Source organism: Phoenix dactylifera, chromosome 16 (assembly GCF_051530095.1).
Source record: "Phoenix dactylifera cultivar Ajwa chromosome 16, Ajwa_hap1_PhDact_Kaust_v1.1, whole genome shotgun sequence".
Taxonomy (NCBI): domain Eukaryota; kingdom Viridiplantae; phylum Streptophyta; class Magnoliopsida; order Arecales; family Arecaceae; genus Phoenix; species Phoenix dactylifera.
Window position 1 is genome coordinate 2,516,241 of NC_143205.1, and position 15,242 is coordinate 2,531,482.

At 36.6% G+C, this 15,242-nt stretch overlaps 1 protein-coding gene across 3 annotated transcripts; it reads right to left on the minus strand.

Annotated features, from left to right (window-relative positions):
• Positions 1-322: 322 nt before the first annotated feature.
• On the minus strand, positions 323-15,242 carry SAP18 (SIN3 associated polypeptide P18). 3 transcript variants are annotated; one of them, XM_008796454.6, is made up of 7 exons: positions 15,020-15,242; positions 12,516-12,629; positions 9,319-9,351; positions 4,085-4,195; positions 3,909-4,004; positions 638-712; positions 323-555 (listed from the first exon to the last, which is right to left on the minus strand). In XM_008796454.6, the coding sequence occupies exons 2-7, from the start codon at positions 12,627-12,629 to the stop codon at positions 523-525; spliced, it is 462 nt and encodes a 153-aa protein (XP_008794676.1). In that variant the 5' UTR covers positions 15,020-15,242; the 3' UTR covers positions 323-522. The 3 variants fall into 3 exon arrangements, with proteins under 3 accessions (XP_008794676.1, XP_026661851.1, XP_008794677.1); XM_026806050.4 differs by having other exon boundaries at positions 12,516-12,672; positions 15,020-15,216; XM_008796455.6 differs by having other exon boundaries at positions 12,516-12,636; positions 15,020-15,214.

A 15,242-nucleotide genomic window follows, 5' to 3' on the forward strand; every position in this document is an offset into this window, starting at 1 on the left:
GCTTGCTTTCATTCTTTCAAGATGAGCAAGGTCGCTGTTCAGTAATGTTATACTATACCCGCGTTTTTCAATATGTTATAGCCATCGGCATGATTAGATTGCATGGTCACTTGCAGATTACGTTCATGTGAAACAAATCATGAGCAATAATGCCACCCACATGTTTTGAGGGTTGATGTTGGGTATGTATCCACTTAACATTCTTGTTGCAATTTGAGCTCTTTTTTTCTCACTCAAGAGCAGCTCCTTTGTTTATATATATATAATTTGACCCCCTTCCCCATTCAACAGAAGTTGAAGTTAAACACATGGTAACACAAGATTACTTAAAAAGCCAAACACTTGTAAAATACTTCTAAGTTTAAAAACAAATTTAACATGCTAGATTAATCAGTCTGGTGTGCTCGTTCAGACTAATAACATATATGGTCCTTGCCAGCAATTCATACAAAACAGTTGTCATCTGGAACAAACCATGCCTTACCATCAGCAGATATTTCCACTCTTTGATTATGCCCATCTCTAGAGGATCGCAACACTCAAGTAGTCTCCAATCTTAAAAAAGAAAAAGTGAAATAATCAGAGAAACATCTAAATTTACTCAGAGTGGCATTACAATTTTCAATCTGATACCTACCTGAAAGCTCAGTTCTGCTAGTGTCTTCACATCATCCATTCGTCTCCCATTTCCATATGAATAGGTCATCCCCACCTTCAAAATGAGAAAAAAAAAGGAGAAAAACGAAAGCTTTATAAGCAATGATACCATGTGCATGCATGCAAGGTTCATTTTTAGTTATGAAAAGGGTATATTTCTGATTGATACAGGATTTTTCTCTAGCATGATAGTAATGCAACAGAAAACAGGACCATGGAACAAATGAAGAGGCAGATTAGGTTTACATGTCAACCTCCTTAATCCATGTGGACAATATTGTCTGACTTTGATTAGATAAAAATTAAGCCAATGTTAATGCCAAGACAAGATGAAAAAAGTGGAGGGTTCATTAGTTCGACAGCTAATTATATAACTATAACCATCTAGCCTTTTCTCAACTATTTAAAGTCAGTTTTATGAATCCTCCTTCACCACCTTTGATGTTGTTCCAAGTTTCTCCATATTTTTCCACACAACCTTAATACCTTAGGTCTTCTCCTTTTCTTACCACCTTTAACACAAACCAAAGTACCCTCGCTTGTTGTAGACTCCCCAGATCTATGTAGTACATGTCTATACTATCTCAATTAATTTTCCATCACTTTGGTCCTTAATTTGTGCAACTCCGATAGCACCTCTAATATATTCATGTTTTATTTATCATTTCTTGTTTTACCATGCAACCATCCTACATTCACATTTCTGCTACATTCAGCTTGGTTTTATGTCCCTTTTTTAGTATCCGGCACTCTGAACCATACAATGTGGCAGGCCATACTGTTGTTCTATAAAATTTTTCTTTGAGCCTCCAAGATACATGCCTATCACATAATATTCCAGATGCAATTGACAGCCAATTGTGAAATGGCAAAAAAGTATATTAAAGACCAACAGGGTATAGCAATGAACACAAATTTAACATTATTAAGCTTAAAATAGTCAATCGGGTTTTTACCATTTCACAATATGTTTTCAACAGCCAATTGTAAAAACATAAAAAACCAATTGACTAGTTTGAGCTTAGTAATGTAAAATTTGTGTTCTTTCTCCTAGAAAAAAAGTTAAATCTGCGTTTATTGCTGTAGACCCTTGGGTTCCATTGGTTGCAGCAATCAACAGCTTAGCTAGCATTTTTGCAAGTTTGTATTTTTCCTCCAGATTTTGTAATTGTTTATTTTGAAGGCATACTCACCAAAGCCAATATGTTGCATTACATGTTTAATGATTTTCACAATATTGCATGCAACATAAATAAAGTCTCCATCAATTCCAAAGCATTAAAGTCATGTGAGTCGCAACTCCTGCATGACAAGCTTGAGCTGGCCATGACCACTACTGCCAGATGTTGTATACAACGAGACAAGGATTGATTCTAGTTACTGAGACCAACAATAATGTAATGAGGGCTATAGTGACTTATAATTCCCTTTTGCATGCCTCTATCTTTATTTATGTTTTATGTGATTATTTTTCTTTTTGCAATGCAAAAATATTTTGATCAAAATTGACTTGATGTTAACATGTGTGCCAGATTTGTTGATATAGTTTATTTTTCTTTGGTAGGTTTATTGAAAGAAACATGCTTGTCTAAAAGTTTCGATATTTGAAACTTGTTCACATACTAAGCCTTGGTTTAGATAGGAAAAATAGAATTTTCGAAGATATTTTTCCTGTGTGATACTTTCAGATAGCCATTGACACAATGAATGCCACTTCTAGGAATAATAGAATGCAGCTGAAGATATCATGCCAGTCTCGGATGGAATGGTGTGGTGTGCCAGGCCATTTACCTTGCCTAGAATACCAAATTTCATTAATAGAACAAAAAAGAAATTGGGGAAATAGATTGGCAGTAATGAATGGAATGGATGAGGCCAATTGCCACTCGTCCATTCCAAAAGTGCTCTAGAATGAGATCAAAATAAACTAGTATTTAGCAGGCCAATTGCCACTTGTCCATACCAAAAGTGGTCTAGAATGAGATCAAAATAAACTAGTATTAGCAGACATGATGCAGATGCTTTGTGGGTAACACATTGGCTTTGGTGATCAAAGTTCCTTTTCTTTTGGCACAAAAAGAAACACCAAATAGAACCTCACACCCAGATAATCTGGAATGCTCCATGAGATCAAAATAAACTAGTATTTAGAAGTCCTGATGCATGCACTTTGTGTGTGAAGTGGAAGAGGAAAGAAAAACAGAGCATAAATTTTGTGATATTGAAAGAGAGAGGGAGAGAGAGAGAGAGAGGAGTGCAGCGGCTCATAAAAAGGAAGGAGAACAAATCTTAAAGAAAAAAAATGTAGTCTTTCTCATAAAGGGTATTTTTGTAAATGTGTGAAAAATGGAATCAAATGAGGGCAGAATCCTTACACCAACGAGCTTCCACTAACCACTATAATTGTAGAAATAATAACATAATGAGTACTAAACTTTAAGGGTCTCATTTTCTCCTTTAAACAAACATTTCATATACTGATCTAGTAAATGGATCAACAATTTCTTCTACAGCACTATATCCAAACAACAGGAAAAAAGTACTATAATTAGAATAAGAAAGAGGTAGCTTTAGGTGGCAAAAAAAAGGATGAAAAAGAGGGATCAACCGTGTAGATGTACAATATATGAATTTGATGGTGGAAATTATAGCTCCTGCATTTTTCATTTGCAATAAGCAAGTTAAAGTTGGCAAACAAGATCTGAATATGAACAATTATGAAGGATTAGATACTTAATAAATCTGGTACACTGATTGGTTCTTTGTTTGGCATTTGATGATAAATCAATTGCAAGTGGAAATATTTGGATTTATCAGCAGTGGTGGGGGCGAGGTGCCCCAGGTTTCATGCTGTTCCATTTGCACTGTGCAGCCGCCATTGTTGGGACACAGAAGATGCCACATGTTAGTGTCCGCAAAGAATCCACACTCATTTCCTTTAGATAGATGGTATACAGATACAAGTGGAATGAAACCAGCAACATCATTATAAAGTAACTAGAATCAAATTATACATTTTGTGTTTTAGTAGAGTTGGTCACATCGAAGGACTATCTATCCTAGGTTCCTATCAAAATTTCATAACTTAAATTATGTTAACTAAAATAACGGACTACAGTCTTACTGCCCAAGTTCCAAAGCAAAACACACAAAGGAATTTCACCTATTACTCCATATGCATTTGTACAAAAGTTGTTTATCCTCTAAAAAGAGAAGGTATAAATGAATGTTTCATCTTAATTAGCTCTTACCGGCCTCACAACAAAACGACCATTCTTGTCAGGATATACAAATGCAAATGAGAGCTTTGAATCTCTTTTCCTTGCTGCAGGAACAACCTCTTTGACCTATAAAATGATAGCAATGACAATAAGCATGTTATTGACAAAGCTTAGCTACCAGAAAAGGGTTTCTAAGAATTCATTACGAGGTCAGTGAGTTCGCGCAGCGATGCATCCTTCCATGTATATATCTGAACCTCATCTTTTGGCTCCTTTCCTCTCACAGCAAAGTCTTCATTGGGATGATGGCCACCAATCTGTAAAGACAAAAAAAATTATGACTTCCACGCATGGGCCATAATAATATTGCTAAGACAAGTTACGCAATCATGAGAGTGAAACAAGATGCTGATACGTCAGGTATATGAGTATCTATATAAGGAGAAAGAGAAAAAGGTGGTCAAATAATGACAAACCATTAACAAAATAATTGACGAAGTATATCATCCTACAAGTGACAAATCTACAACAGAAGCACCTTGACTGGCCGAGTTAAAACAACAGTTTTGGTATATGTAGGCTGGTGAAATCCAGAAGCAATTTCAGATAATGCGATTAAGATGTTGTACAAATACTTTCCACTGTATTGAAACAGGGTGCAATGATGTATTACTGGAAACATTCTTTATCAGGTATAGGCCAATGACCTAATGAGACTATTGCTTGTGCATGTCCCATCACTGTCACCCAATTGAGGTCATACTGGCAAAATGAGCAATTGAAAACATCAGGAATACATAGCCAAGCATTGTGGAGGAGTATTATTAAGATGAATAACTCTTTATGATCTCTTATTTTGCAGCCCTTCAACTTTGTAAGAATTGTATGAGAGTTATGATGATATAGATGTTTAATTTGGAAAAAGAGAATATGTGAAGAATTAACAGTACAGATCACACTAGATGCACTAGAAATAAGCATGATTTTGTTAATGAAAGGTAATGAACTTAAAACAAGAGGAAAAGGATGTCTGAAGGAAATTTCCAGGCAACATATTTAGAATTTGGAAGATCATGCCAGATTTTGAAACATCGTGTATCATACATATTGATCAAGTTAGGGCTTCAAGAAAAAATAAGATATTAAATCATATCAGCTGATGTTTTGCACGTCAACAAATTAAAATATGCAAATTCTCAATAAATACTTTATGTAGTCTTATTGACTTCTTAATGATGAACAAGCATGTTCTACAGCAATATAACGAATCCATTTCCAGTATTATTCAGAACATAAATACTAGTCCAAACATATAATTCCAAACCACAGTCTGATAGAAAAGATGTAATCCTAAGAAGTTTTCGCTCTAAACATAACTATTGCACCATTCTGAATCGCTATGCATTTCTGTCTATTGTAGCATAATCCAAGATACCTAGGTTTCATGATGATGAGGCATTGCACCATTCACATCAGACAACAAAATACAGTATAACGTGATTCTTGAAGTACCATTGATGTTGGATTGCATTGACTATGAATACCATAGAACTGTTAATTTAGGATACTTAGTGAGCAATAACATGATAATGGTATTAACTGATTAGACAAAAAAATCATGTTCGTATGATTTACTAACTTTGTAATGAAAACTTCGAATTATCTTCAATGAGTTTCTTGTACTAAGAACTCAAACCATGTCAAGTTTCCTTCAGGTAAACAGTGCAGATGACATTTTTTCCTTGAATAATAGACCAAGCAAACAAGACATTCTGATTTCCAGTAGATGTGGTCCTTCACTGGGATGGGTACCATACAAATGGACTACCATAAACACAACCAGCAAGCCTTCTCCTATCTATTTTGGATTATGAATGCTCAACTGCCAATCATTTCTATTTAGGGCAAGCTCTGGTATTCTACAATTATAGTACACATGGACTGCAAAAATATCATCCTACCACTTAAAACCAACAGATAATGCAACAATATATGGCAAAAGGATTTCTTTTAGTGTGGAAAGGAGAACCACATTCAGAGACCTATATTGCATTTGAATTGCCTCTCTGCCACGCGTGGGATCTGTGAGATTCCTACAAACAGCACATTTCAACAAAACATATCTTTAACTGTATGTCCTTGCTTGTAGTTGCACCACATTTTAACATATTTCATGTTAAGTGCCTAGTTGATAATGCCAGTTCAATTAAAAAACTTTAATCAAAAAAAAGTACCAAGTCTCTAGGTAGTTGGCTGCAAATGTCAACCTATCCTACTTTGTTAGATCAAATGGTACTGTTAAATTGGTAGATGAAACGGTATTCCTAACAATTATATGGTAGCCTACACTTAATCATGCCCTTAAACACCACTAAAGCTCAACTAGCAATTGGTTCCATGAAAAAAGCAAAAGAGCAAATTTACACCATAAAACAAAAGCATAATAAATTTTTGTCCAGAAGCGATCGCGGCCTTTGGATTTTGTTAGTCAATTTAGACCATATATAGCTCTTGAATCTTATTAAGTTAATATTGACTGTACAAGTATTCTCCCAATACCATCAACCCTACAAATATTCTCCAGTTTAATAGGGATTGTAATTACAACCTCCAATGCTGGATCAACAAGTCCATAAATGGTAATACATCTCATGCATTGGTTTAAGATTAGATTTGAGAAAAACTTTTAGTCAAGAAAGAATCATGGCCCTTAAATTCTGCTTGGATCATTTCAGCTCTTTAAACAAAACCACAATTTCCTATTTACTTCAAATTCTTAACTCTCTCATCTCAAGCTATAGTATTTTTACACAGATTTTCATGCACTCTTTTTAATTTACTATGTAGTATAATATTGGATTACCATTGGCTTTGTTCCACTTCGACCTTATATCTTTCCTCAAAAAGCTCTTACAGCTAATCCAGATTCCCCAGAATGGTGAAAATGAAAAAGAGGCACAGAATCCAGAAAGCATGAAGAGGCATGTATATATTTTTTATTTATTTTTTATTTTTATCTTTTGTTTGTCACTTGTGTATTGATTTGAATATATCACTGCTGTTGTTCCATTGATAGCTTGAACTCTGAACCTTCTCTCATTATCTTCAATCTTTTTAGATATTTCTTAGTAGGAACCTGTTTATTTATGCAATGTTATCTTTTTCCTCTTCCTTACATTACTTGGAAAGTGTTTGAACTGACGGAACTAAGAGTTTCTCTAAAACCTAATTAATTAACTATTAACCCTAAGAATTAATTATTAACCTATTACCAGATTAACCCAATCATCAGTATCACCTCATGAACTAATAATATTGAAAAGATAGATTTAAAAACTATTGCCCCTCAATCTCTAAGAAACTTTTTAACTCTTTTTCTCATGCATGAAAAGAGTTCTTGAGCAGCAATAGTTCAACATTAAAGTGGCTCATATTACCAACAGGATTTCTAGGAGTTCAGTTACTAAGAACTGGCAGCTTAATTACTCTTCGTTGTAAGAGCACTGCTACATGGCTCAAATAGTTGCCAAAATAGTTTCCAATCCAACATGGAATGGGAAATTAGCATGATTCAGAGAGCTTCCGTTTGACTTTGAGGGAGTTAGGTCATTCATGAGCGCCATGTCAAGAAACACATTGAATTGGGAGCTAGTCTGGTAACTGGCTAGCCATATAGCTTTCTCCTTGTCGTAATTCCTCCCTACATAACCATTCCTAATAACAATTTTTTAAATTAATGTTCAACCGGAACAGCATGAGTAATTCCCATTAATAATTCTTCAAATAAACCAAAAAAACATGAATATTTATTTAGACACCACGTCAGTCAAAAGTATGATATTGATATAAAAATATTGAGGCACATTATTGGGACCACAAGGTGCTACACCTTGCATCAAATAGTGACATCACAAATTTGCACATTGTTGGGTTGTGCCAGAAAGATTACCGTATATAAATAGATTACTAACATATTTCAAATCTATATCAAGGAGGCATCTTATAACTGTTTTTATTATCAATTATACACATTTCCAGCAACAAATAGGAAAATAAAGAACAGTTTCAATTAAATAATATTTTGAGGTGGATTTGGGGGTTTTTAAATCATTTCTCTAATCATCATCTCAAAGATTTTGCACTGTCACTATGAAAATGTTTTTTTTCCTTCATCCACATACATTTGCACATAAAGTGTAAGTAGTAAATAAATCAATATCTAAATAAATAAAAAGCTTAATTGCAAAGCCCATTCTGTATATCAACAAAATAAGGACCTAGTTTTATTCAGATACAATTTATAGGAAAAACAATAGACTAACAATAACTACTAAACCTATGCAACATGGAAAATATTAACTTATCTATAACTGGTCCAAAGATTTTTTCTCATGTCACCAAAAAAAAGGTACAAATATGATATGTCATACACTTGGTATATTCATACCCTTAATTTTCAACAAATTAGCAAGTGATATTCCTTTCTGAGGATATCAACAGTTGGTAACTGCATTATATTCCAAAGAAACTCTAATTGACATAAAAGACAGAAGAAAGATAAATGCACATAAAGTTGAAATTCAGGTCATAAAACTTTACAAACCTCAATTCAACAAAATAGCAAGTGATATTCCTTTCTGAGGATATCAACAGTTGATAACTGCATTATATTCCAAAGAAACTCTAATTGACATAAAAGACAGAAGAAAGAGAAATGCACATAAAGTTGAAATTCAGGTCATAAAACTTTACAAACCTCAATCTCGATCTATATTACCATGAAAGCAAATGAAAACTGCCAAATTTTTTGGTTGCCATTATGCAATTAGATCTGGGCATATCTGAATCCATTGCAGTACATAACAGCTGAAGAAAATGAATTGGTAAGGAAGGCTCAAATAAGGAAGAAGAGGATGTCTCAGAGGTAGGGAAAAAAGAAGAAAAGGTAAAACAAGAGGGAAGATAAATTGAGGTGGATGAGGGAAGAAGGGAAGAAGCACCTTGCAGTCCTGACCTTCTTCTTTATTTCAGTAAGGCCTTCATAACATCATGACTCAGTTACATTGGTTGCTAAAGAATAAATACCCATTAAGGAGGGCCTACCCAAGTCAGCTAATTCATTTAACTAAATCTGGAGCATAAACTAACAAAAATGGTATAAATTGGAGACCAAGTGAGGGGTGACAAGCTTTTTTTTTGACTCTGCTCTGACGGAGACTGACAAGAACTTGTTTTCTGTAGGGTTAGTTGTGCTGGTCCTTGGCTTTGAATGCTGTTCCACTAGTATCTTAGAGATCCAGCAATAAAGAATATTCGAACAATATGAAAAATAGAAACATGACAGAAAACCTAAAAGCATAATGAATTCCAGCAGAAGAGAATATTTGAACAATTGCTAAAAAATTATCAACGCAGATATGGTGGTCAAACTTGTGCTTACCTTAGTGAAAACTCGAAGCAAAAGTGGGCAAGTCTGCAATTCAAGAGCAAAATATGTCATTATAATTTGTGCACTTAAAGTGGAAATGACTTGGATGATGATGACATAAAATTGAATTGATCATAATAAAGAGCAGGCTGCAGATATAACATATTGGAAAGAAATAATAAAATGAGCTTCAACCACTACAAAACTGAAGTAATAATATTAAGATTAGATTATTTAAAAGAAGATGGTATGTTTAGTTAAGATCCAGTCTGAACATGCACTCTCCTTGAACCAAACAAGAACCGGCGACTATTTCGGCAAAAAAAAAAACAATAAAGAACCTTCAGAATCTTTCCTGCTAATATAGAAGCATCTGATTGACTGTGAGATGAAGCCTTGTTAATTTACAGAATTAACAGACAACCTTTTCATATGTATTGTTGATGTAGAATTCATGAAAATAGAGGGGCAGGTCATACTTAAACCAATTGCTAAATTTCCTCAAATAAAGAACATGCATTCCTCATGACTTTGATGTGGACAAATAAGTAAAATCTCATAAAGAAATAAACTTTAGACCAAGTTTTCAATGAATATGATTAAAAAAATTACTAAATTGCAAATGTTTCAAAAAGAAAGTCATGCAAAGGCGGTATGTGAATGCAAGCAATCATCCCTGAGGAAGAAAAGCAAAAGCAATGCAAACCATGGAAAAGAAGGAAAAATTGAAAGGGAGAAAAGAAAGAAAAAACATAAGATACATCAACATACGCCTCCCATACCGCTTACCGATTCGGTACCGGTATGGTATGGTATGGTGCGCCCGATATGCACTGATACCAACCGGTACGACATACCATGGCCCTCCAGCATATGGAGTTGAATATTACACTAATGAACAGAAAAATGATTCAATAATGGTAAAAATAATCATGCTGATTTGAAGTTGATATAATAATTCAAACAGAAAAAGGGTTTGATTCTGACATGTCCACTCAGATCTAATGTCACCTCCATTGAACATTAAAGCCTAGATGAAGGGACCCCATCTGATGTAGAAGATGAGACGACCAGACTGATTAAACAGGGATGACTGACGGCACATATAATAATGCTCAGAACTGAGCCATTGAATGATTAATTAAGCAACTTAATTTGTTGTTTTCCACTTCATTAGGATAAAAAAAGCAGTTCAATTCCCACATTAGTCTACTCAGATGTCACATTACTTGCATTGAACAGCAAATATTAGATGGAGGAAAGCACGCAATCTTGTGGAGAAGATGAGACCCCAGAGGTTGACAAAGCAGAGGCAACTGACAGCTGTACACTCTGCTCAAAATGGAATCATGCATTATACATTGCACGCCAGCAAATGAGACATAACAATGGTCCTAATTATTGGATGCTTTGTACTTTCTTCAGAGGCTGACTTTAATATCTCATATTTTGTAAACTTCAGCCTGTTTGCCATGTTAGCAATATCAAGAAGCACGTCATTTAGATGATTTGAGAATGGATCAGTCAATAGGTGATGTATTCTAGACCCAAGAAGCTAAGTTTTTGCATGTGTTGATCAAGGATCTATAGTCGGAAGCAGTTTCGTGGAAAACAAGTAATGATATGTCAGCTACCAAGCAGATCTGTTGAACGCACCATAATAAAAAGACGTAGTCATGTCAAATAACCCTGATCAACAAGGGCGTGGTTCAAAAGTATCACATGGTCAAGTCAAATACATGAACTCCACTTCTGTTGTCGGAAATCTTATCCATGAGATCAGGTATAGATTCATGATTTTAAACAGTATAATAAGTCAATCAGACAAGCATAGCTATATCTATACCCATAAATAAAAGCAGTGCTTTGGCCCTAACAGGCTAACATGAAAAAACCCTCTCTCTTCTCTCCCCTGCTTTCGGAGTCACTTATTTGGTTATTCCCAAATGGTGAACAAGTTAGTCCAGATTGTAGTTACTTCTTTATTCACAGCTTTTGCTGGTTCTCCCTGGTCCCAATAGCTATTCCACCTTGTTTTTTATTTTCTCCACTCCTAAGCCATCATGCGACAGAGATGCCCACCCACCAATTACAGCTAATGGTTTACACTGTTTGAAATGTGGCATGCAGCACGCTATGAGGCTTTCCCTTTACCAACGCTTAAAATAAAAGAAATGATTCCGTAACAAACATATGCTTAGAATAACAACAATTAAGAAATCACTTTAGAAATAATATATATCATATATATTTATAGAATCAGAATTTATATATCAACAAACAATCATCTTATCACAACGGCATGCCACATAATGGAATGATGGTGAATTTCTTATAATTTCAGTGTCACCTAAGTAAAATAGTATTTGTCAAAATCTCTATATGAATTTAGGAATTCTAAAACAAAGTGATAATGCTAGATAACATTGTTAATCAACCACCATTATCTTCTATTTTCTTATAATAGCTAACTATTATTTTATTTCCAGAGAAGCAATACTTAATGGTGTGTCAATGCATAAGGCTCCCACCATGGCAAGGTCAGAGGAGGGCAAGGTTGTTTTGACGTTTCAAATGCATGACACCCAAGTCATAATAGAGCAATCTTACAGTTGCACTAAGGCCTACCCTCAAAATCTATAACAATACTAGATCAGATAAATAGATAGCCATTATTTCTTATAATATTTTTTTTTAGATCATGATTTTCAAATGGTTGTCTTATTTCAATTGGTCTTTCCCAATTAGAAGAACGGGCTTTCAATAATAATAATCTTTCTTAATTACATACATGGATGTCACCTACTTGCCGTCAGGTCAAAGACAATACCAGCAGCTAGGCATAACTTGGTTCCACTATATGCTTTAAAATTCATGATGAAAGTCTTTTTCAATTTAAATGCACCAATTGCAAAATTGTAGCCACTATATAGCTATAATTACATTAATAAACATACTAGGGTATTTCCAGCTTAGATTAAGCTGCATAGTTTTCTATAGGAGCAACCAAATAGCCCCAAAAAGTTTCCTCTTGGTGTCTTCGGCAAGCAAAGGATAGACAGCTGTTTCCTCCCTTCCTCTCACCTCTGCTTAAAGAATATGTGCTTGCAGTGCTGCTTTTTTAACCACCAGCTTGCCTATTGGAAAGCAATGGATTGGGAATGCAAAGGAGAATTTAACAAAGAGAAGCATATAAAGTAAGGACATACCTTCTCACGGTCAACAGGCTCAAAACGAGGGCGAGCAGGTGGGGGAGGGCCCCTGGGCTGAGCAGGTGGCACAGGTCTCGCTTGCCTATTCTGAACCTCAGCCACTCCAGCCATCTTTCACCTCAAATAGTTATTATAAACGGGCAGTTTAATGCTCCTTGAAGTTATAGGAAAGCATAAACACCAATATAAGAAAACTCAATTCAAAAACATAGGACAGGCTGCTGATTAAGGAGCCTATCATGTCTCTAGGAACTAGACATATTGATTGCAGGTTACCTATCATAACTCCAACCATAACAAACCATAACATAACTCCAAATAGTTGGTCTCACCCAAAATATATGCATACATGTCTCTAGGAGCTAGACATACTGATTGCAGGTTACCTATCATAGATGCAAGGGAATAAATCATCAACGGAATACTTTTAGGGTTAAGGAACTCCAACCTTAAAACTTGTATGAACCAGATCTTCAGCAAGATCACAAAAAGTGCTAGCTCTGGTGGGTCAATAAACCTCTTCCACTGATAAACTTATAACCATATGATTTACATTAGCTCAATTGTCCTTAAATCTTATTTTCTAGAAGGCAGTCATAATGTGTATATACCCATACACTCTTTTAAGACTAAAAAGGTAAAAAACACCCGACACACATGGGCTAGTGGGAAAGATTTGTCTCATGGAGACTACTAGCTCATCTTTCAGTATTAACCTACCTAGGACACCCTCAGAGCGCCCAGTTTGATTTATTCTTCTGAGAAATTTCCAATCTATGACCGGCTTAAAATCTGAATTTATAGAACTCAGTTACTGATGTCATCACTTCAGGCGAAACCATGCTTTTTCAAAATAAACTTGGAACCAGATTGTCATGTGTTCACATATCACCGTGAGGTAAACAACCTAGACACCAATTTATGATGATTTAAAACATGCGCCAGCTCAGATATAGGGCAGCTCATTCCAAAGGTGAATACAGTGATTGTAGGTAAGGTGTGAACCGGGCCACACAGGCTGCACCATATTGCATGGATAAGGTAACAATACAGGTAAGACGCTGGAGTCTTGATCGCTGGGCCAGTACCAGGAGATGTTCCATGTCAATGCGATACCATATTAACTCAAATCTTGGTGACATGAAATTAACAATGGACTTTATGGATAAATCTCATTGGAAGGCCAACTTGGTAACCGATAAGAAGAGAGATGAAAATCAAGAATCTGATCGAAATGATTAGAAAGCTTAATGCCACTAGCAAGATTAAGCTACACAAGAAACCAAGTCTTAGTCAAGTTTAAAATTCTATGAAATTAGAGATAATCACATAGGAACCAAGCATTTATAAATGAACATAGGTCAAGAGTTGGTTATAGGAAAGAGAGCTCAATTTCAACAATGGGTAAGTTAACACAAGCAATGGGAAACAGGTTGGTTGTGAATTCCATGGTACAACAAAGGCTAAGGGATTTCCATGCTAGAATAGCTTGAATTTGTGGACATGCTGGAATGTGAAGAGTGGTATAGAGCAGATTAACTGATATATTGCCTTGCCTGCGTAAACTTCGCATTTAAGTTGACGGAGTTACATTGCAATGGGAACACTGGGTGTCAACGAGGCCCAAACAATGGGAACATCTTAACATTTTAGAAAATTTTAGAAACCCACTACTCGAGACCCAAAAATTTTAGCATTCGGTGCCCTCTCCTCAAGATCACTCTTCCCATTCTGGCATAGCCTCAAGCACAAGCTCTTCCAGCAATGGGAACATCTTAACCACTATAGTGCCATGCAACTCATGACCAACCAGTTTCACTGCATGCATATTTCTGATGTGAAGAACCTTGAGGAATGGCAATCCACAAAGTTTTTCAATCCAAAAAGTGAATGGTTTCCAAATACGAGAGTGATTGTGTCTCTAGCAACCTTGAAGATACAACACCACCATAACCACGGTGTCCTATCAAATACGAACTTGCAAGGAAGAAATAAATGGAAAAAGAACAGAAAGTAAAAGAAAAAGAATAGGAGAGGATGGCCCGCGTCGTCCCCAAATCCCTCCAAATCCCCAATCCATCACTCCCTTCCACCCTGAAATCCTCCCCGCGTACCACCAGAAGAAGAAAACCCCTCCCCCTCGCCCCTCAGGCGCTCACCGACGATCCCAAGCCCGAGCAAGTCTCCTCCTCCGCCGCCACCCCGGCCAAACCCCGGCATCCGCCACGGCCGACCCCACCTTCGAGAACCGGCTGGCTCGGGTCCAGCTCAAGTGCCGGAGCGGCACTGGGAAGAAGGCGGAGCAGCGGCGAGCCAGGAAGTCCGGCGACGGCGGTGCCGCTCAAGGAGGTGGGGGTGGCAACGGGGCTGAAGGTGGAGGTGGGGTTCAGCCCCTACAGCGAGCAGCTTAACGGGAGGCTGGCTGGGCTGGGCCGATCACGGTGATGACACCGAAGTCGGCCATTAGAGAACGAAGATGAAAGAGAGGGGAAGAGAGACACCTCAATGGAACCGCAGTCGGCCGACGATAGGAGGACGGACTTCGCGTTGCTTGGACCGGCGACCAGCGACCGGCGATGAGGGACGAGCTTCGGGTATCGGAAGGCGGTGGAGATGGAGAGACGAGAAATCAAGAACCCTACCCAAGCCGATAGCCGAAGATTTTGATGAGGGATCGGGTCTCTTCCTGAGAAGAAGAGCCCATCGAACCCAGCGGCCGGAATT